General features: G+C 41.3%; 1 protein-coding gene across 4 annotated transcripts in view; it reads right to left on the minus strand.

Annotated features, from left to right (window-relative positions):
• Positions 1 to 19,162, minus strand: part of trim33 (tripartite motif containing 33) — a 42,414-nt gene extending 23,252 nt beyond the window's left edge. The window contains exons 1-8 of one of the 4 annotated variants that reach the window (XM_037772114.1): positions 17,917 to 19,162; positions 11,469 to 11,587; positions 8,314 to 8,467; positions 7,788 to 7,920; positions 3,933 to 4,049; positions 3,670 to 3,784; positions 1,043 to 1,189; positions 281 to 398 (exon numbers count right to left, since the gene is read on the minus strand). In XM_037772114.1, coding sequence (XP_037628042.1) covers positions 281 to 398; positions 1,043 to 1,189; positions 3,670 to 3,784; positions 3,933 to 4,049; positions 7,788 to 7,920; positions 8,314 to 8,467; positions 11,469 to 11,587; positions 17,917 to 18,535 — 1,522 coding nt within the window. In that variant the 5' untranslated portion in view covers positions 18,536 to 19,162. The remainder of the gene's footprint in view (positions 1 to 280; positions 399 to 1,042; positions 1,190 to 3,669; positions 3,785 to 3,932; positions 4,050 to 7,787; positions 7,921 to 8,313; positions 8,468 to 11,468; positions 11,588 to 17,916) is intronic. The other 3 variants (XM_037772115.1, XM_037772117.1, XM_037772118.1) reach the window with 3 other exon arrangements.
• Between the last annotated feature and the right edge of the window lie 1,799 nt (positions 19,163 to 20,961).

The following is a 20,961-nucleotide window of genomic DNA, read 5'->3' on the forward strand; positions in this document are numbered from 1 at the left end:
AGAGAAAGGCAAAGAACTGCTGTTGCCCTGAAAACACTAGACTGGGACTACAATCAATTGACAGTACAATAGAGTTATTGTCAGTCAGATAATGAGTGTCATGGAGAAATAAGCATGCAAAAGACCATGAAATATCTGATGAAAGACATTTCAATGGCATTTCAGACTGTTCTCTCTTAATCTTGATTAGAATAAGTCAATAAGAGACTGAAAGTTAATATATAAGACAGAAATATTGACTGAGGAAGGATGATAATAATAAGGTATAGGCCTCTCTCACCTAGATTCACCACATTTTTGGCCCAGAAGGTAGGGTCACAGAAGAAGCGCACAACTCCGTTGGCCTGGGGCGCTGGCTCCAGTCTAGCCTTGAAGAGCTGGCGAAGCTGGAACAGGATCTACACACACACACACCCCCACACACACCCCCACCCCCACACACACACACACCCCCACACACACACACACACCCCCACACACACACACACTAATGTTGGTTACTGAGTCTGGCTGAAAAACAAGCAGCCCATTTGTCAACATGCCCACTGGGAGCATTATTCCGCAAACCCACTATAAGGTAATCTAAATTATCTAAATTGATGACTGTCTTGTGGAAATAGTCTAATCCACGTAAACAGAAGTCTCCCTTTTTTGAGCGTAAAAAATAAATAAAACCCATCCACACGTGGGAAAAAAAGCTGGTTTTGCAACTTCACCGATCTAGAAAAGGCTGATCCAGAAGTATACTCCAAACACAATGTCATGATCTATCCAGGACATACAGAAAAATACCTATATACTAGCTACAACCCTAAGCAGACACAACTCAAACGTTCCTAAAAACTACAATTTAACACTAAAACTAGTATAATTTTTCTAAAGTACAGCAAAAATTGTGATCCAAACCAGACCAAAGTGCAATGCTTTTTCGTAATGACAAACCAGCCATGTTGTCTGCGGTGTAACTTCAGTTTTGTTCGGGGAACACTGTCGGCATTAGCCTCTCCAACTGCTGAAAATCTGAGGCTCATGAGAAACATACCAGCCTCTTGCTGTAGAGCAGCGCTGTGCTGCTGCCAGTAGTGATGGCCCATTGGCAGAAGCTGAGCACATGGTGGATCTGTTGGGCCAGCTGGGTGGTATCCTTATGTTGAGTCACAAGCCTCATACTGCGCTCTTTGGTCACACTCTAGACAGAAAGTGAGATTATTCTGGTTAAGGGACTGCTACTGAAAGAGGCTAGATAAATGAGTGTTCCAAGCTATTACAAAAATGTTAGAATAATGTGCATGTAGATGGATTGGATAATTAGATTTCATTAGATTAAAATGTAATGATCCCTGTGGAGAGCTTGGGTTATTACAGCAGTCTATAATAGAATGCAGCAAAAACATTTAAATAAATAAAAGCTCAGCAAATGGGGAAGTAGTCAAGTATATACAATATAACAAACCAGATTCAATGACAGAACTGAGTAAAGACATGACGGGGGAAAAAGTCACAACAAGGCTGTTATAGAGAAGTAGGCATGAGAAAGAGGAAACTGTGTAATTCATGGCATGTGACAACATATTTAGTAAACAGAATGCATCGAAATATCAAGATATATTTAATATCTATAAAATGGCTGTCAATAGATTAAAATATTTGATCGTGATTAATCGAATGATTGTCCATAGTTAATCGTAATTAATCGCAATTCAAAAATGTACCTTAAAGGGAGATTTGTCAAGTATTTAATACTCTGATCAACATGGGAGTGGAAAAAACATGCTTACTCTATGCAAATGGATGTATATCTGTCAATTACCAACACAAACAAATGACAGATATTGTCCAGAAACCCTCACAGGTACTGCATTTAGCATAAAACAATATGCTCACATCATAACATGGCAAACTGCAGCCCAACAGGCAACAACAGCTGTCAGTGTGTCAGTGTGCTGACTTGACTAGGACTTGCCCCAAACTGCACGTGATTATCATAAAGTGGGCATGTCTGTAAAGGGGAGACTCGTGGGTACCCATAGAACCCATTTACATTCACTGATCTGGAGGTCAGAGGTCAAGGGACCTCTTTGAAAATGGACATGCCAGTTTTTCCTCAACAAAATCTATCATACCGTTGGTTACGTTTTCTAGTTTCACAGGATACCAGTTTCTTCACTCTAGCTTTAAAACTGAGCCTGCTACAACCTTAAAAATTGCAAGTTGCGTTAAAACAAATTTGCGTTGACGCATTATTATCACGTTAACTTTGACAGCCCCAATCTATATCCTGGGAAAAACAAAGTTCGTAAACTTGTGTTTGGTGGATTATTTCTCTGTTGTCACAATGCTAATGGTCATTGTATTTTACATGGTTAGAAAGCCTGTTTATTTACCTTCACAATGATGTCCAACTTGTAAGGATCATGCATTTGTGGGATGAGCAGCACAGCTGATTATGTGGGTAGCGCCCAAGAGACATTTGCCAAAATGCTCTGCTAATGGTAAACAGTGTATTCTCATAAGGCTACCAGGAAGCCTGCAATGACTGCCCTTCACCGTCAGGCCCGTTTGCGCTGGTGTCGACAACACAGACAATGGAACCTGAACATGTGGGGGAATGTCATGTTCAGGTGATGAGTCCAGGTTCTGTCTGCCAAAGTTGGATGGCAGGTTAGACTGAGATGCTGATTGTAGCACTGATGGAGTAACAGCCTTTGGTGGGGGCAGTGTCATGGTGTGGGGGGGCTGCATCTCCCTCACTGGCAAAACAAGGCTTGTCATCATTGAAGGCCATCTCAATGCACGGAGATATCGGGATGAGATTCTGCAGCCAGTGGCGATCCCATATCTCCACAATCTGGGACCTAACTTCATCCTCCAAGATGACAACGCTCGCCCCCACAGAGCCAGGGTTATCACAGACTACCTCCACAATGTGGGAGTAGAGAGAATGGAACGGCCTGCCAAGAGTCCAGACCTCAACCCAATTCAACACTTGTGGGATCAGCTTGGGCGTGCTGTACCTGTTAGAGTGACCAACACAACCACGCTGGCTGACCTGCAACGAATCCTAGTTGAGGAATGGAACGCCATCCCACAGCAACGTGTGACCAGGTTGGTGACCAGCATGAGTAGAAGGAGCCAGGCTGTTTTGGCTGCATATGGATCTTCCACCGCTACTGAGGCTCCTGACGGTGGATTAAATGAATAAAGTGTAAAATAGCCAATATGTCTTGTTTGTTCCTTGTTACTGATAGAGAGTTCAATCATCCAATCCACCAAACAACTCAAAACAAGAGTCAATACCAACAGGAGAATACACTGTTTACCATTGACGGAGCATTTTGGAACATTTTTCTTGGGCGCTCCCCACATAATCAGCTGTGCTGCTCATCCCACAAATGCATGATCCTTACAAGTTGGACATCATTGTGAAGGTAAATAAACAGGCTTTCCAACCATGTAAAATACAATGACCATTAGCATTGGAACAACAGAGAAATAATCAACCAAACACAAGTTTCCGAACTTTTTTTTCTCCAGTTTATAATAAATGAGAAGATGTGATTACAATACACCTATTACATTACAATAAATGTACTACTATTTTCTAAATGGTTTTGCATTACTTTATGCAGCTCTTAGCCAAACAAACTGACTTAATTAATATTCTCTTACCTCCAACTGCTGCAGCAAGGACTTGCCCTTCTTGTTGATCTCATTAATAAGAGTAAATACTGCGATTTTGATCTCATACTCCACCTTCTTGTGCGTCTCATTCAGCTCTTTTAACCTAGATGAAAAAAACACTCCATTTAGAGACTCTAGCCACCAATAGAAATGCTGACTGCATTTGTCAGCCCACTGCCATGGGTATTAACATGCAGTAACTATGTCTATGGGCAGCACTGGAGAGGATACCGGTGATGAAAAACTCGCACCTGCTTTGCACCTGAGAGACAGAGTAATGGACATAGTTCTTCTTCTCTTGTAGTTTGGCCACGCTGGTCTCAATGATGCCCTTCTGGTTTTGGAAAGCCTCCTCCAGAAACTGGTACCTGAGAGTAGAGGAGGGTAACACACTTTTAGTTACCAACAACTTTCAGTGAACTGAATGACCACGGATTTACTAATTACTAATATAGGATTTATGAGAATCTGAGCAGGGAATTATTGCTATTATTGCTTTGTAGTAGGTAAGAGCAGTATTCCAGGTGGGAGCTTCCATTCACCTTGCAAGATGTAAATCAGTCCCTGATTAGATAACTAAAATGAAAAAGCAACAGGGCTTCAAGTCACAAGAATTTCAAACTACTGGTATCACCTACCAATGGGCTTGTGCTGAGGACTTGATATCATGGTTGTGAAGTGTGAAAACTAAAGTTCGGTCCCTATCGTCCTGATTTGTGTCTAGAGATCATTTTCCAGGACATTTTCAGTGATGATCTAGCTGGTATGACAGACAGGGATTGTGCCATCCACCGTCTGATTTAAAGACAGGCAGTCAATGGCTATAACTTATCCATAAATAATCTCTTACATGCTTAGAATTTATGACAAACTGATTACAGAATAATGCAAAAACACTTGCAGATGTAGGCAAAACAAGGTAGCAAGCATGTGAACTTTAGCAGCTGAGCCAATCATGCTAACCAATTTAACATTATTCAACTGTTGGAAACACGTTGGGAACGGGAAGAAAGCAATGTTATGTAATGTCATCCAATCTGCATGTGCTAACATGTGACTTAACTTGGGGTGTGTTCACAGCGTTTCCACAACACAACTGAGAGCTCAAAATACTCTCATCCATACACTACCACTTGAACGTTCATATGGTCCTGAACATATCTTAGCCCTTTCAGATGGCAATGTTCTCCATGTTGGGGAACTCTGATAGATAGCCTAGTAGTTCATTATCAGCTACAGGAAAGTAGGAGAATGTTGAAATCTTTTTCTAGGACGTTTTACCCTCCCTCTCATTTCCATGTGTTTTTAATGACTAGAAATTGATCAACTGTTTTCCGGGAGGCGTGGGAACCCTGAAGTTTCAACACCTTCAGGATTTGAATAACAAACTTTTTTTTGCTTTCTGGACTTGGATTTTAATTTTAATTCATTGCATTTATTAATACTGCATTTATATTGTATATTTCAAGAAATATTCTTATCTAATTCATATTTCTACTATTGTTGCATTTATATTCAACACACTTAATAGATCCCACTTCTGGTTATATGTCATACATTGTATGTCTGTAATGCACATATTTGTACATATTTCTCATATTCTCATTTTGTATTCTTATTTTTATTATTTACTTACATTTCTCTACATATATTGTGTTATATATCGTAGCATTATGTACATAATTTACATGTTACATACTCCTTTATTTGTATTTTCTTACATTTCTTTATGTTTATATAAGAGCACCTGTCCCAATTCCCCCCGGGGACCAATAACATATTTCAGATTCTGATTATTGAAACTGATCAGCTTTCTGTTCATTTAGTATAAATGCCACTGAGATACCACGGGGGACACAGGAGGTGTCTTTGAACTTCCTCTCCTGATGTTGTTTTTCCCCTTATGTCGTCCCGTTTTGTCGGCTCGGTAGGGAATTGTTGTCGATGTGGTCTTGTGAAGCCCATTGAGACATGTATTGATAATGAGTTACACAAATAAATGTGAATGACAAAGCATAATGTAGGGACAAAATTAATCAGACAGGACTACATTGCTGGGCCATTGTTGTCCTTGTATTACCTCGATCAAGGAGGTGACTTATGCGGCTGCTTTGTAAATCAGTGTTTAAGACAAACACATCTCGAAACCTGATGGTCGGTTTGTCATAATCTTTGGTGTGCATTTGGTCTCTCTGCAACTGATTTTCATAATGTACTGAAATGAACTGAAACCAATGGCTGCATATAGGGTAGGCATTCAATCAAAAACTTTGTAGGCAGTAATATAAAGTATATGTAAACTGTCTGAAAACATGCCAAACCAGTATACAACCAATACAGAAATTTGATAAGCAGACATGAAAATTGTTGCAAAATATTGACTGCTAGCAGACTTAGTCCAAAAATACCAGTTAAACCATTACCAGTTAAAGAAGCTAATAGACACTAGAACGACAGTCCATTAGTAAAATAGAGACAGAGCGCAATTAAGTCCCCCCCACACCAGAGGGGAAAACAATTCATCTATCTCCACTGACTTTGTATTGCGTGAAGGGGCCTCCTTGTCAATTTTATGTGCTAGCAAACAGCAGAAAAATGCCTCAAAGCTGCTGTGTGGTGGGATGCACTACCAACAGGGTAGATAACACAGAAATAAGTTTTTATAAGCTGCCGAACCGAAAAACTGAGCCTTTAAGAAGACAAAAGTGAGTCATCAGCAGGAAGAATTGGAAAACTGTGGACACTCAGTATGCCTACGTGTGCAGTTAGCATTTTGTCAAAATGGCAGTTTTAAGGTCTCTTCAGACCAAATGCGAATAATTTGTGCGAATATATCACACGTCAATTTAAAAATTCAAACCCATCTATCTCTATGAGCCTATCCACACCCAATCTGAAACTTTCCTAATTTGCAATGCTTTTTATTGTTCCGCAGCTGTTTGGAATGCTGATAAAAACAAACCAACTAATGACTTAACTAACGATAAACTAATGACTTTTGATCATAAGATCAATAGATTTTCTTAGACGTCAATGTCATAATTTTGTTTATGGATAGAGCTCATTGCTGCTAGACCGCCCCGTTACAGGTGTGTGCCAGCCGGCAAGTCGCTCTCTGTGTGTGTAAGGGAGAGAGAAGGTGGACTATTACACGTAATGTTTCTCAAAGTTATTAGTAATAATTACAATGTCAGTGTTGTGAATGAAGCTTCGATGTTTCAAACTATCCGGTACAGCTTTGTTATTATTAGCCTGTTATTGTTATTACCAGCAATGGAAACATATGAACTCACTGTCTTTCCTTGAGAAATCCACAGAGCCCCGGAGGTAAACTGACCATTATAAAGTGACCATTAGCCTTGTATTAAAGGCCATTTATCACATAATAATAAACACATATGATCGAGTCCAGTCATGAATGATAAAAACCACTGCAATAAGCTCAGCATCTACAATCGTAACAATAACATGCTTCATTGGAAATGTGACCTTTCGACACAGACCTGCACACTTGGAATAATAACAAGCCGTCTCCAGTGCGTAGAGTTTACTGTGGGTTTATTATAGTTAAAACAACTTGTGCATTGAGGATTGTGTGACAGTGTGAAACTTTAATTTTCGGTGGAAGACACGGAACGCAAATATTCGTGTCGGCCTTGGTGTGAAAGGTTTGAACACGAAAAATAGGCAACAAAACTTTCACATTTTTGTTTTGTTTTTTTAATTTTCGGCCCCGGTGTGAAAAGGCCTTCAGGCTAACTATATTTCTGTAAGTTACACTAAGCATGTTGACAGTATGCAACTTGTGTTATAGTGGATTGTGGATAAATCAGAAAACTATGCAGTATTTTGTTTGCAAATGCCTTAGATAACTAAAGTAGTTTGCTAACACAGCTAACATTAGCACAATAACAGATAATTTGTCCCATCCCATGGCATATCATTTCAGTTATCAACTGCTCCCCTGGTAGAAATAGGGCGCTAAAATAATCCTGACATGCTGAAATCTGATGTTTTGAGCTAGCTACAAGCATTTTGGTAGTATTTCAGCCCTTGGTTGCGGCCAGTCTCTATAGATGTGTGGGATGTGTTAGATGTTGAGCTACCTGTGCTCCTTGTGCTCCAGCAGCTGGCAGTCCCTACAGGTCAAAGTGTCACAGGTCTCACAGAAAAGCTTCAGTGGCTCCTGCTTGTGGACGGGACAGAAAACAGGCCTCTGTCCGGGCACACCAACAGACTCTATAGACACACGAGAGAAAAGACACCACTGATGCTTAAATGGAGAGATAGAAATCAATAGTGAGGCAAATTAATCATAGAAACCGGTGAAAGAAAGACAGAACAAAAGAAAGACAAAAATAGAAAGCAAAAAAAGTCATGTCAAAGCCAGTTTAGGTTTTTGCAAACAGAAAAGGCCTCAGAAAACTCTGGTCAAAGCTTCAGGGTGTACGGTCCCCCAGCTACAGTTACCATCTAAGCAATCAGACTCTGCAGCACCATTACTATGGCAACAGCCTATCAGCAGCACCACGTTCACTGTGCTTTGACTGGGGTTAGTCTTATTTAGACTTTTTGTCGTTTTAGCTTTGATAAACATTGGTCGGCCCTCGCAGTGAGGGTCAGCCATCTTACCGGAGGCTGCGTCAGCATCCTCCTTTGTGTGGATCTTGTGGTCCTTGGTAATTTTGACCCTCTGGTGGGCCTCCACGCAGGTCTTACACAGCCATTCTCCGCACTCCACACAAAAGCCTATGGTTCCTGCATTGTCCTCGCAGCTTGTGCACACCTTGAGAAGATCACACCAATAAGCATATAAAAGTACTGGACTCATAGGCCATGTTCAGACCTGGCATTAACATGCATGCATCTTGGGTGATCCGATCACAAGTGGACAGCTCCAAGTACGTCTGTTCACACCTGGCATTAGAAGGCGTCTCCACATGCGTCTCAAGTGACCACTTGTAATCGGATCTCACTTCCCCACTCTATATGCAAATAAACACGTAGTAAACACATGACTAAAACAGCAAACGTTGCAAGGAAATATTACATGAATGTCAGTATTAATATCCTACATATTCGTGAATTTGGGTACATTTTATGAAAGGGACTATTTGTAAGAATAAGAAATGTCTTGTTAACAGCGACACCTGTGGCCGTTAAGTCAACAAAAGTCAGCGTCCTGTTGCTCACGCTTGTGCTCGCTCTACATAGACATGAAGGAGCATCGCTCAACACAGTGAGGAGACACATGTCAGCTAAAAGCACAATATCACTCTATATTTCACCTGCTTGGCAGTAATGTTAGCTGACCAGACCAAGGTCTCTCCATGAGTCAATGCTGATACTGTGTTGTCCTGCTTCAGACTCCCGTCTTCTGCAGTGTGTGTGCATGAGAAGCTGGAGCAAGTGAGAACGAGCGCGGTGTGTGAGTGAAGGCAGGCAGGCAGAGCAGCATTGACTCCGGCCCTGAAGACCAAAGCTACGGTCTCCCCTGTGTCTTCTGACCACAGTCGGGGGGCTGGAGCAGGAAGAGTTAACACTGTTTAACAGACAAGCTTCACTAGTTAGAACTTTGCGGTTTTGGTGCTTCCGTGTAGTTTGTGTTGGAACAGCGTAGCTACACGCGAGCGCATAAGACACCGACCTGATTTATACGTGTAAGAAGTCACAGCACCTTTAACATAGAAATATAATGTTACTGTCTATCAGTGGTCCCTGGGGACCTCCGTGCCGCGGACACAGAGCCTCAGAGCAGAGGATGAGAGGGAGCAACCAAGCAGGCGGGTGTCGGCTCTGTGCAGCGCAACGTAACAAAAACACGACATCACTGACAGTATGATAATAATGCACTTTGCATGCCTCGTCTGATAGTCTGTAGATACACCGATCAGCCATAACATTAGGTCAGCGCGGGCACCCTGACCGGTCTGCGGCTACGCAACCCCATACGCAACAAACTGCTCCTCACTGTGTGTTCTGACACCTTTCTATCAGAACCAGTATTTACTTTTTCAGCAGTTTGAGCTCCAGTAGCTCTTCTATTAGATCGGACAACACGGGCCAGCCTTCGCTCCCCACGTGCATCAATGAGCCTCGGGTCTGACCCTGTCGCCAGTTCGCCGGTTCACCTTCCTTGGACCACTTTTGATAGGTCCTGACCACTGCAGACCGGGAACATCCCACAAGAGCTGCAGTTCTGGAGATGCTCTGACCCAGTCATCTAGCCAGCCCTATCTGGTCCTTGTCAAAGTCACTCACATCCTTACGCTGGCCCATTTCTTCTGCTTCCAACACAAAGTTTAAAATTCAAAATGTTCACTTGCGGTCTAATATACCCCCCCCCCCCCCCCCCCCCCCCCCCCCCCCACTGCCAGATGCCATGGTAACCAGATAATCCATGTTATTCACTTCACCTGTCAGTGGTCTGAATGTTATGGCTGATCGTGTATATAGCCTACAGATAAGATATATTTGAATATAATACAGACAGGATACAGTATTGCACAGAAACTGTTTCCATGCCGCGAGGCAGACAAGCGCTCCGATCGGATCATATCTCAATGCATCTTGAGTGCATTCACACTTGTACTTAGAGCTGTCCACTTGAAAGTAGCACCCGCCACCCGCCAAAATGCAGGTAAATTGTTGCCACCCGCCACTTTGGCAGACAGGGAAAACGCTAGTGGCTACTGATGGGAATAGAGAACCGTAGTTGTCCGATTCCTTAGCATGTCATGCCCCCTATCTATCGATTCCTCTTATTGATGATTCCGACAGTTATGCATGCACAAGGACGCATACGCACGCTGTATCATGTTTCAGTTTGTTTGGGACCAGAGCCACGGTGGAGAAAAAAAAAGCGCTCAACAGCATGGCTCTACTACTACTAAACCTGAGGTGACGCACCTTATTTTTACGCTGATAAAGCGACACTGTGAACAACAAATCTGTGTTGAAATCAACAGGAGGAGAGTTAGTAACGTTAGCTGTTAGCAGCCGGAGGGCAGCACAGTCCTGCTTGGTTAAATTACAGAGCTACTAACATTAAAAGGAGGTGGCATTGAGTTATTATTATGAGGCATCAAGCTCTGCTCAGTAAAATGACTATTGGTTGAAGGTAAATTACAACGTTATCATGATGTGTTCAAATGTAATATTGTAAAATTAAGTTTTTGGCGAAACATGATTAATCCAGCTGTTTGAAGGAGAAGTTTTCACAGCAATATAAAATAGATAAGATGGAATTATGATCTGTTTAATTTCCTAACGCTAGCTCTAAGCAGCTTATAATACATCATTTCGACTACTGATGACAAGCTTTATTTTAATCAAAACAAATATTTAAATAATCATAATCATTTGAATTGTGTGTTTTTATGCAAACAAACACTATAGATGACAATAGCAAAGTAAAGTACAGTACTGTGTACAGTATCCTCCCACCCCCCAAAAAATAGGACTTACGTAGCTTCTTCCTATATTTGGAATAGAGGTTGATTACTTTACTTTTTTTACTTTTAATAGAGGTTGACAACCCTGTGGCACAGGGTGAACATCTCTTCAAAATACTCTTGGCAGCTATCAAGAAAGTTATCACACGAAAACGGTTGCAGGCTGGACTAAATGGAATTGGTGCACATCTATATACAACTGCCTGAATCATGGAAAATAAGACTTTGCTTTGTTGTTTCTTTATCAGAAAATAAAATATCAGAATCCCCCAGGTATGCAGATACACTTATGTACAAAGCCTTGTGGCCACAAGGCCAACCGTTTTGACATACCTGTGCAGCCTTTTCATCAGACGTGCTGGTGGCCTCTGTCGTATCTTTGACAAAGTAGTTGTCAATAATGTCACTCTGTTTGTAGTCCTGGTGGCACACTGAACAGCGCATAACGTTTACTAAAGACAGAAAAGAAACACAGGTCAAATGAGATCCAAAGGTCAAACACTGGCTTACACGTGTTATTTCAGACAAAACCAAAGAAGCAGTAGGGATGCACCGATACCGGATCGGATATTGGGCCGATACTGACTCAAATAGCTGGATCGGGTATCGGTCACAATGGGGCCGACCTATTCAATTTAATTCTGTTTACATAACATAAACATAATATACTGGCATTTTAATTCCTGTTGAAGTTTTGACCAATTTGTCGCTGCATTAATAGGGCCTACACTTGAATTGTAATTCCTGCTAATACTGAAGATTTTTTACCAAGTTGCTGGTGTATGATTTAGCATTTTAATAATAAATACAAATTCAGTAATTTTTTATCTATGCATTTATTTGTTACATTTTGTTTTACAAAGCTAAGAAAGCCATCTTTAAGTCCAGCCTGTTGTTGTCCTACACATAAAAGAATGATCCAGTCACTTCCACACAGTGAGGCATACAGGTCGTTAATCAAACACTGGTATCACATCGGTACTCTGTTTCGGCAGATACCCAAAGCCCACATATCGCTTTCGTTATCAGGACTGAAAAAGTCGGATCGGTGCATCCCTAAGAAGCAGTGACCATCAAGGACAAGCCCATATGAAAGCTATTACCTGACTTCTTATGAAGTCCCCTTAACTTACGGCTAAGAATAGTCCTGCTTCAAACAAAAGAGGATTAATAAGAGGTCCTCGGCATACTTTCTGCTTATTTCCATAATTTCCTTTAGGTAAATTCCTGTTATAAAAAATTCTTGGCACCATGGGACACCCACTGCTAATTGATTTAGTGCCTGTCTCCAGAAGATTCAATCTTGTCATCCATGGCATTTTTATTAGAATATTAAATCACATGGCCAAACAACGAGAACTGTTTCACTTAATCGCTTTAGTTGGCTTTGTTAATGGAATTAGTTGAATTACTGCTATAATCACACACCCCTACAAATAATTAGCTCATTGCATTAACTTTGCCACTTATTTTCTGAAGTCTAATATCATGCAAATTATTAAACTTCGCATAAATGTTTTAAATTGAGTCAGCATAATATATATGTCACCCCTCCTCCTCTACCTCATAAACCCATAAAATTCCCCCTCACCAGCCAACTGAGGTAAAAACCAGTTGAAGCCGGTTTGAGCCGGTCTACACTGGTTTGAGCAGCACACAGCCGGTTTGTGTAAGCTCCAGCTGCATGGGGCTCTGAGTGATTGGTTGTGAAAGCAGCTGGACTGGGATTGTGTTGTGAGGAACCCACACAACCCCTAAATACACACACACACCACACAGCTGTCACTTTGAACTGGAACATGCTCAGCTCCACCTCTATACACCCCCCACCCCCAATCAACACAAACACGACAATTAAAACCTTATTTTAAAACAGGATTAGGTTTGTGTTTCTCCACATTCATCAAAAGAATATATGAAGGGGAAACAAGACTATAATAGCATATTTAACCCCAATAACAGGTTGGGTTAGGGCCAAATCAGGCTATTGCTTTGCCAAATACATATTAACCTAGTCGTTATGCAAGTGCTGGGTAAGTTAGTACAAGTGACTGACCAGAGCGTGATGCTATCCAAGCTTACACTGGGTTCAAGATAATACCAAACCTCCCTGAAATACAGGAAGAGATAGAAATCTCAGGGGACGTCACTTATCTTGTAGAAGTGACAGATAAAATCACATTTCAACTCTGCTTGGTGTTAGTGTTTACTTTCACTTAATCACAAGAAAATAGAAACCACAAAGTAGATTTGGAGTTTTATTTAGATTATAATAGGAAATGGTAATTTTGTTCCAGCAGAAAATAATTTGTATTTTGTAATTTGTCATATTTAATCATGAAGCAATCAAATAGCAATGAGTAATGCTACGAGAGAGAAAAAAGACTAGTATTGTGCAGGTGAGGGGTGTAAGAAAATAGTGAAAAAATCAAATACCGCAATATTATGTTTTGTGATACTGTATCAATTCTCATAAACACTATCGATATTTAATTAATAGTTTACATGCAAAAAACTTTACTCAGTCAATACTTTATTTCATTTACCATGAGATGTGCCCTCTCAGTGTATGTGCCTCTCAAAGTAGTGCTATGATGTTGGATGTTCCCACTGGAAATCCCACTGTTCTGATTGCATAAAAAAGTTAACTTTGTTTTACTTAGATTGTATGCATGTGGTGGTGTGCTCTTTATACTGACAGTTTTCCTAAAATTAGATAAAAAAATGTTAATATATCGCCTTGCTTAGTGTATCGCAATATCTCGCAATATATTGAATCATAACCCCTGTATCATGATACATATCGTATCGACAGATTCTTGCCAATACACAACCCTAGTGCAGGTCAATGCACATTTAATGGCATTCTTTAGACACACCTGACAGGTACTACTGGATATCCCAAGGCCTACATTAGTAAGAAGATAAACAACATGCCACATAACGTCCTGCTACTATCTATTACAGCAGACATTACAAAGGAGAAGTACAACGTGAGGATGATTCACGGTGCCTTCAATGAAGGTTGTGATTGTGAGCTTGTGTTTACAACATGGGAAGTCGTGTACACTATATGCTTGGCGTTGAAGTGGTCAAGTCATGAGAATACTGCTACAATATATTCACTTATTATTAAGGGTGGTAGAAAATATTGATACACATGAGTATCGCGATATTAGGTTTTGCGATACTGTATCGCTTCTCCAAAATGCTGTATCGATTTTTAATTAACCTCTTAAAAATGGCCCACCTGGCAGCTATTCTGTCTTTCAGAGGTTTTAGTGGGCTCAGTTTTAAAGCTCAAGTGAAGGTACTGGCATCATATGAAACTAGAAAACCTAAGGAGTCCCACGGTACTAACCCTGTGATACTTGCATGTCGCGAACGAGGCTAAATAACGCTCCAAAGTTTCGCTAAATTTTGGCGAGGAAAAACTGTCATGGTAATTTTCAATGGGGTTCCTTGCTGCTCGGGGCGCCTGTCAGGAGCAGCCCCCTCGCTCTGACATCTCTCTCATTAACGCATGTATATAGGTCCTGTTTGTGCATGTGTGTGTGTGTCCTGTCTATAACACAGTGAAAAAAAATGTATTTCCCCACGTGGATTAATAACGTGCCTTTCTTCTTCTTCTTCTTCTGACCTCTGACCTCCAGATATGTGAATGAAAATGAGCTCTATGGGTACCCACAAGTCTCCCCTTTACAGACATGCCCACTTTATGATAATCACATGCTGTTTTTTGCATGCAGTAGAAGTGTGTTATTTTCGCCTATACTAAAATGGTGTGTTTGAATGTTTCTGCATACAGGGGTCCCTAAACAGACTTGGAATTGCATAAATTGGGTATGACTGTAAAGCTGAGACTGTTGTGGATCCAATGAGTCCTATTGTATTCATGTGTAATGATGTTTTAGGTCTCACTTGTAAAAGATGTTTTAATCTCAATGTGACTTCCTAGTTAAATAAAGGTTATGATGTTAGTCCCCATAGTAGCAATTACACATAGTGACTTTTTAACTAAGATTTTATACATATGGTGGTGTGTCTTTATACTATGACAGTTAGATTAAATTAGGAAAAAAATCACAATATATCACCTTGCTCTCAGTATTGCAATAAATCGCAATATATTGAATGGTTACCCCTGTATCATGATATGTATTGTATCGCCAAATTCTTGCCAATACACAACCCTACTTATTATACGCCGCAAAATGAACTTCCATGGCCTCCGCCATTTCTGACAATGCCAACAAACACGTCACAACGCGTGAACTCTGAGCTTTTAGAACTTTCCACTTACGAGGTCATGAATACCACGTGGGGGGGGGGCGTTCATATAGACTCTTCGTGAACATGGTAAACACAAACCCATTTGAAGGCACCATAAGTCAGTCTAAGTAGGAAACAGTGAAGTTGTTTCTGAACTCAGCATTCTCACTTGGCCCTTACATTTCCTCATTTTATGTACATGACTTCAGAAATAAATATGCACTTTAACTGATTATCACGTAAAAGATTAACAAAAAGGAAACATATCATTATCCCAGCTTTCCTCTGACCAGGTAAAGCACAGGGTTTAATACTATCAATCAGTAGCCTGGCTAAGTGTTGTGACCGGGCAGAATGACATAATTTGTAATCTATTATTTGAAGCCATGTTAATCAGTGCTATAAATCCAGTTGCTAAGAAACTTTTGGTAGGATTTAACTGTTAGGGTTGAAGTGGCCAATTAATAATTTTCTGAGATGTTAGAGCTTTAGCTGAGGAAAGGAGTATGGAGAGACTGGGCCAGATGCTGCGTAGTTCATTACCCTAACTGAGAGACCCCACCTCCCAACACTACAGCCAGAGTATGAATGAGCAGCAACTGTGGCCAAAGGGACATTTAAAGTAAAAACATTTTCCCATGTCAATTTCAAATTGTAGGGCTGAGTGAGGTCATATCCACATCACATCCACATCATCTACTAAAAGCAAATAGAAACCTCCCAAAACTGAATATATTAGTTTTACCCCAGAAGCCCGGCAGTTCTATATAAACAATTCAGACTATGTGATACTGAATATCTCCAGAAACAATACTAATGTAATTCCTGAAAACAGCATTTTAGACCATGTGATATTAAAACTCTCCACTGAGACTGGGACTAATAAAGTTATAGCTTGGTGGCAGGTACTGTGGGGAGATAAAACTCTAAGCTCAACACTAAAAACTGAAGAATAAGGAGTAATATGAGATGTCACCATGAGACACTTGTAAGGGGTCCTTCGCTGAACTTGAAATACAACACTAATTTTTTGTAGACTGGCAGTGCTTCGATCTGTTTTACATGGATGTTGGAGTTACAGTTTCTGGTACAGCAATGCAATCAAATTATTTTTGCGTAGAGGTTCACATAAACATGAAATGAGTCCAGACACCTGCCAGTATACTATCAGTTGAGTTGCTCTACAAAATGTTGACTGATGGCAGGAAAGAGGCTGAGGTTTAATTTGCTGAAGTCTACCTTCAAGAGAGAGGCTATGTGAGGATAATTATTGATTGAATAGTAAAAAAAACAATAGAGACAAAACATACATTTACTCTTGAGGAGTGAATATACCTTTTCAACCTCGTCTGCTTTTACTGAGGGGAAGTGAAAACATTACAAAAACTACAGTTTTGCTTTTAGTCTGCTCTCAGAATGAAGCATTTGTTACACCAGCTGGACTGTTGTTGACTGACTCTTGGGGCTTTTGTGTGGTATCTGACAATCAAGCTTTCAAAAAATGTAAATGAATCTTTGAGGCGGACGTGTGATGTGTGCATCTTTTAAAAGCAGTAAGGTAGCAAACATATTGACAAGTATGGATGCACCGATACCGATACTGGATCAGATATCAGGCCGATACTGATTCAAATAGCTGCATCGGGTATCGGTGACAATGGGGCCGATCTATTAAATTCAACTTCATGTTTACCTACTATATACATTTTATATTAATTTGCCAATTTGTTGCTGAATTAAAAGGGTTGACACTTGTATCTATGTATTTATTCGTCACATTTTGTTTTACAAAGTTAGGAAAGCAATGTTTATTAATAATGTCTGTTTTTTCTACTATCTTCACTAGAGAATATCTAACTGTTTCTAGTTGGAACTGAATAGTTTGACTAGTAGCGCAGTGTTTGATCAGCATCCACTCATGTTCATGTCATCCAACGCTAGTTGTTAATCTACTGACAAGCATCATAAGTCATTACAACAATATCTAATAAATTAATTACTACATTTACGGAGGGAGGGGAAATATATAGCTCAATCCCGAGAGACTGGTATAACAGAAGCCACTGGAAATGTGCCAAATGACAACCATGATAGGACATAACGTGAATTACAAGTTTTGGCACCATCTCAACCGATCGTTTTGGTTTATGTTTATGTTTTTGTTTAACATTAAGCACTATATTATGATGGAACAAGTGGTGAACAGTTGGACCACAGACAGACCCGCCACCTTCTTCTGTGCAATGCAATAGTGTGACATTCAATTCAATGGCTGGTAAGCATCAGTGTATCTACCGCTAGATGGAAAGTGTCCGATCAACCCCCTAGCTAGGTATCACTTTACGTTAGCCCATGTCAATAAATGAAGTTTGCCCCTCCAACTGTTGAAGCCCGAACGTTTGACAGACAGCAGTTCATCGTAACTACCATCAGCTGACCGAACAGAGGACTCGTCGCTAGATCGAACGTTAGCTACGTTAACGTTAACGTTACTCGTGAAAAAACTCACCGATGTGTGTGTCAGTTTGCCCGTGTGGTCCAGGTACCTGGACGCTGATCTGTCTATCCGGTTGCGGGATACATTTGAGGCAGAAGGAGTGCAGACAAGGCAGAAGTTTGGGTTCACAGTCTCGGCTCTGAAGACTTTGTTTACACACTGCGCACGTATCCAAGAAATTGATGGGAGTGGATCCCGGCGTGGATCCCGGAGTGGATCCCGGCGTGGCCGCTGGAGCCGTAGGTGGGGGGGACATTTCAGTGGTGAGTCCGCCGACAGGAGCATCCGCGGCGGCCGGGTTAGTTTCAGCTGCCGTTGGCTCTGCATTGGTGCTGCTAGTCCCCGCCGGGCTGACGGCGTTGCTAACGCTACCACTGGCTTCCTCTGCTGCACCAGCAGCACCAACAGCCCCGTCGCTGTTAACGTCTCCGCTGCCGCCGTCGCTGGTGGGTGTAGAGGCCTCGTTAGCGTTATTACCGGACTCGATTTCGTCACCATCCTTTGTATTCGCTTCTATGACTATTACTGCATTTTCAACTTTCGCCTCTGGCTGCTCGTTATCTTGCGCTGAAGGCACCGAGTCCGAATTAGCGGACGGTTCCATATCTTCCTCGCCTTTGTTATCCGCCATCTTCCTTCCTCTTTGAACCGCTGCACGCCCTGCGTCACTTTTCGGACCATGAATACGTAAGATTACGTCATGACGCCGACCAAGACCCGAATTTTTTATCTGCTTGTTTATGGCTAGTTACACGACTTTGGTGCTGATTTTCCACTCGCCGACAGTTTTTAGCGGCGTTGGCTCGGTGCTCGCAAACCGGCGCTCGAGCGCTATGTGTGAACTGTTCAAAGACCGTCTTTGAATTGTGTTTCCTCACAGATGTCTATCAGGTTAAAGTATGGACCTGCCAGGGAGTCTGACTACAGCCAATGAGAGCGCAAGACACGGGAAACATGGAGGAGGGGTAGCCTACTTAGGAACTTTACTGTCTGTGTTGCATTTGCAACACGGACCAAAGTTGTTGTTGCACCTAGGGGGAAACAGGCTGCGGTCTAATCCCTACACCCTCTCCCTACCTGCTCCCTACCCACTTCCACACCGTTCGAGTGGAGGGTCCTCCATATTCAGTGCCATCCCAAACCAATCACTGGGGAGCGGAAGTGGGTTATAAAACCCTCTAACAGCGAGTCTATGGGTGCGTCCCAAAGCTCTTAATTTTCGTTTCCTCGCTCCTCGATCCTCGCTTGAACCGGACGTTGTTCTGGTGCGCCATCTTGAAGACCGTCCCAAAGCTCTTATTTGTGCATCGAGGAGCGAGGATCGAGGATCGAGGAGGCTTGCCGGAGGAGCTATGAGCGAGGATACACCAGTGTATCCCCCACGGAAGTCTTTTACCGACCGACACGCCCCCTTATTGGATATCAGTCACTGATTGGACGCTGCTGCCGATCAGACTGATCTGATAACTTTACCTCTCAACATCACTGGAGTTTTATACCGGAGTGAAAACAGATCACAGATTAAACGTTTTATAGTTTAGTTGTCTTCTGATTCACCATCTAGTTAAAATCTGTGTTAATTGAAGCTCTGAACAGCAGCAGAAGGACCTGCAGTATCTATCCTTCACACACCGCCACTGAAGGAGCTCGACACTGAGAGGGGTTTATAATACCTGACAAACTGACTTAAAATAACTTTCTTTATTTATTAGAATGATTTGTCTTTTCATGATCCGTTATTTCCCCGTTAACTTTTATTAATGATACTATTAAAGTCAGAGAGAGAAGGAGAGTATGTCTGTCAGCAACAAACACATTTACATCATTTATCCTCATTTCCATTCAGTCACATGAGGCTGATAATTCCTGAACGTCGGGTTTGATATGAGTTACATCATTTACATTTCCCTTTAGCCTAATAAATAATATCCAGTGTTCAAAAAACACCGTAGTCATATTTGCGTTATGAAATAATGAGCTCACAATCAGAATATCAATAACTAAAGATGCTAATAATGAATAAAGAATATAAAGTTATTGTGCCAGTAGAGATGTTTCCTGAGCCTCTAAGCAGGACTCAGTCCACAGTAGAAATACAGACTGCAGCTTGCACTTGTCTTTGTTAGTATTAGTACAATTCAGACACAAACAGCTGTTAAAGCTCACTGACATTTGATCCAGATGTGATCAGCTGCTGCTGTCATCAGAAACGGACGTCGCTTCACGTGACGCTTCAGAGGAAACGACGTCTCATGTCTCTAAAAACATATTTCCTCGTTTCCTCTCTCCTCGAGTCTTTTCCTCGCCTCCTCCGCTCGCATCTCCCGTGGGCGGGACTAAGACGCGAGTCGACGAGTCGAGGAGAGGAGTCAAGCCGTATAAAAGCACTAATGGGAAAGACCCCTTGCGTCTCTCCATGCTTCCCTGGTGGGAGGGACTAAGACGCAAGGAAAAGACGCAAGTGAGGGAAACAGGGATGCAATTAAGAGCTTTGGGATGCAGCCTATATCGATGCAGACTAACCAGCTGCCCTTACTGACGACGAGCAACGCCGTTTAGTGTTCGTCATGGAACATGCTCCGATGTCAGTTCAGTGCGACTACCGGTACAAACATTTACTGATAATCTACTCAAACTGATAGACATTTAATTTATTCTACTTTATTGTCATACAGACGTCAACTACATAAAGTAAGTCGATTATATTTAGGATCAAATATACCCTTATCCAGTCTAGAAAACGGTAGACATGTCCATTAGCTTGTATATATATATATATATATATGTATATATATATATGTATATATATACATACACACACACACACACAACATATATTTCTATTTTTTTACCCCTATCAGGAGCTACTATAGCCCCATAATTTATTATATCTTCAACTGTGCAATACTGACTTAACAGTGCAATAATTTAGTGCAGTAATTCAGCTGTGCAATGATCTGGTTTACTCCGGCATAAACACTGCATGTATTTATACAGAACATTTAAACTAATATTCTTATTTTACACTATTCTTGCATTTTTATAAATGAATGCATT

This window comes from Sebastes umbrosus, chromosome 6 (genome assembly GCF_015220745.1).
Source record: "Sebastes umbrosus isolate fSebUmb1 chromosome 6, fSebUmb1.pri, whole genome shotgun sequence".
Classification (NCBI taxonomy): domain Eukaryota; kingdom Metazoa; phylum Chordata; class Actinopteri; order Perciformes; family Sebastidae; genus Sebastes; species Sebastes umbrosus.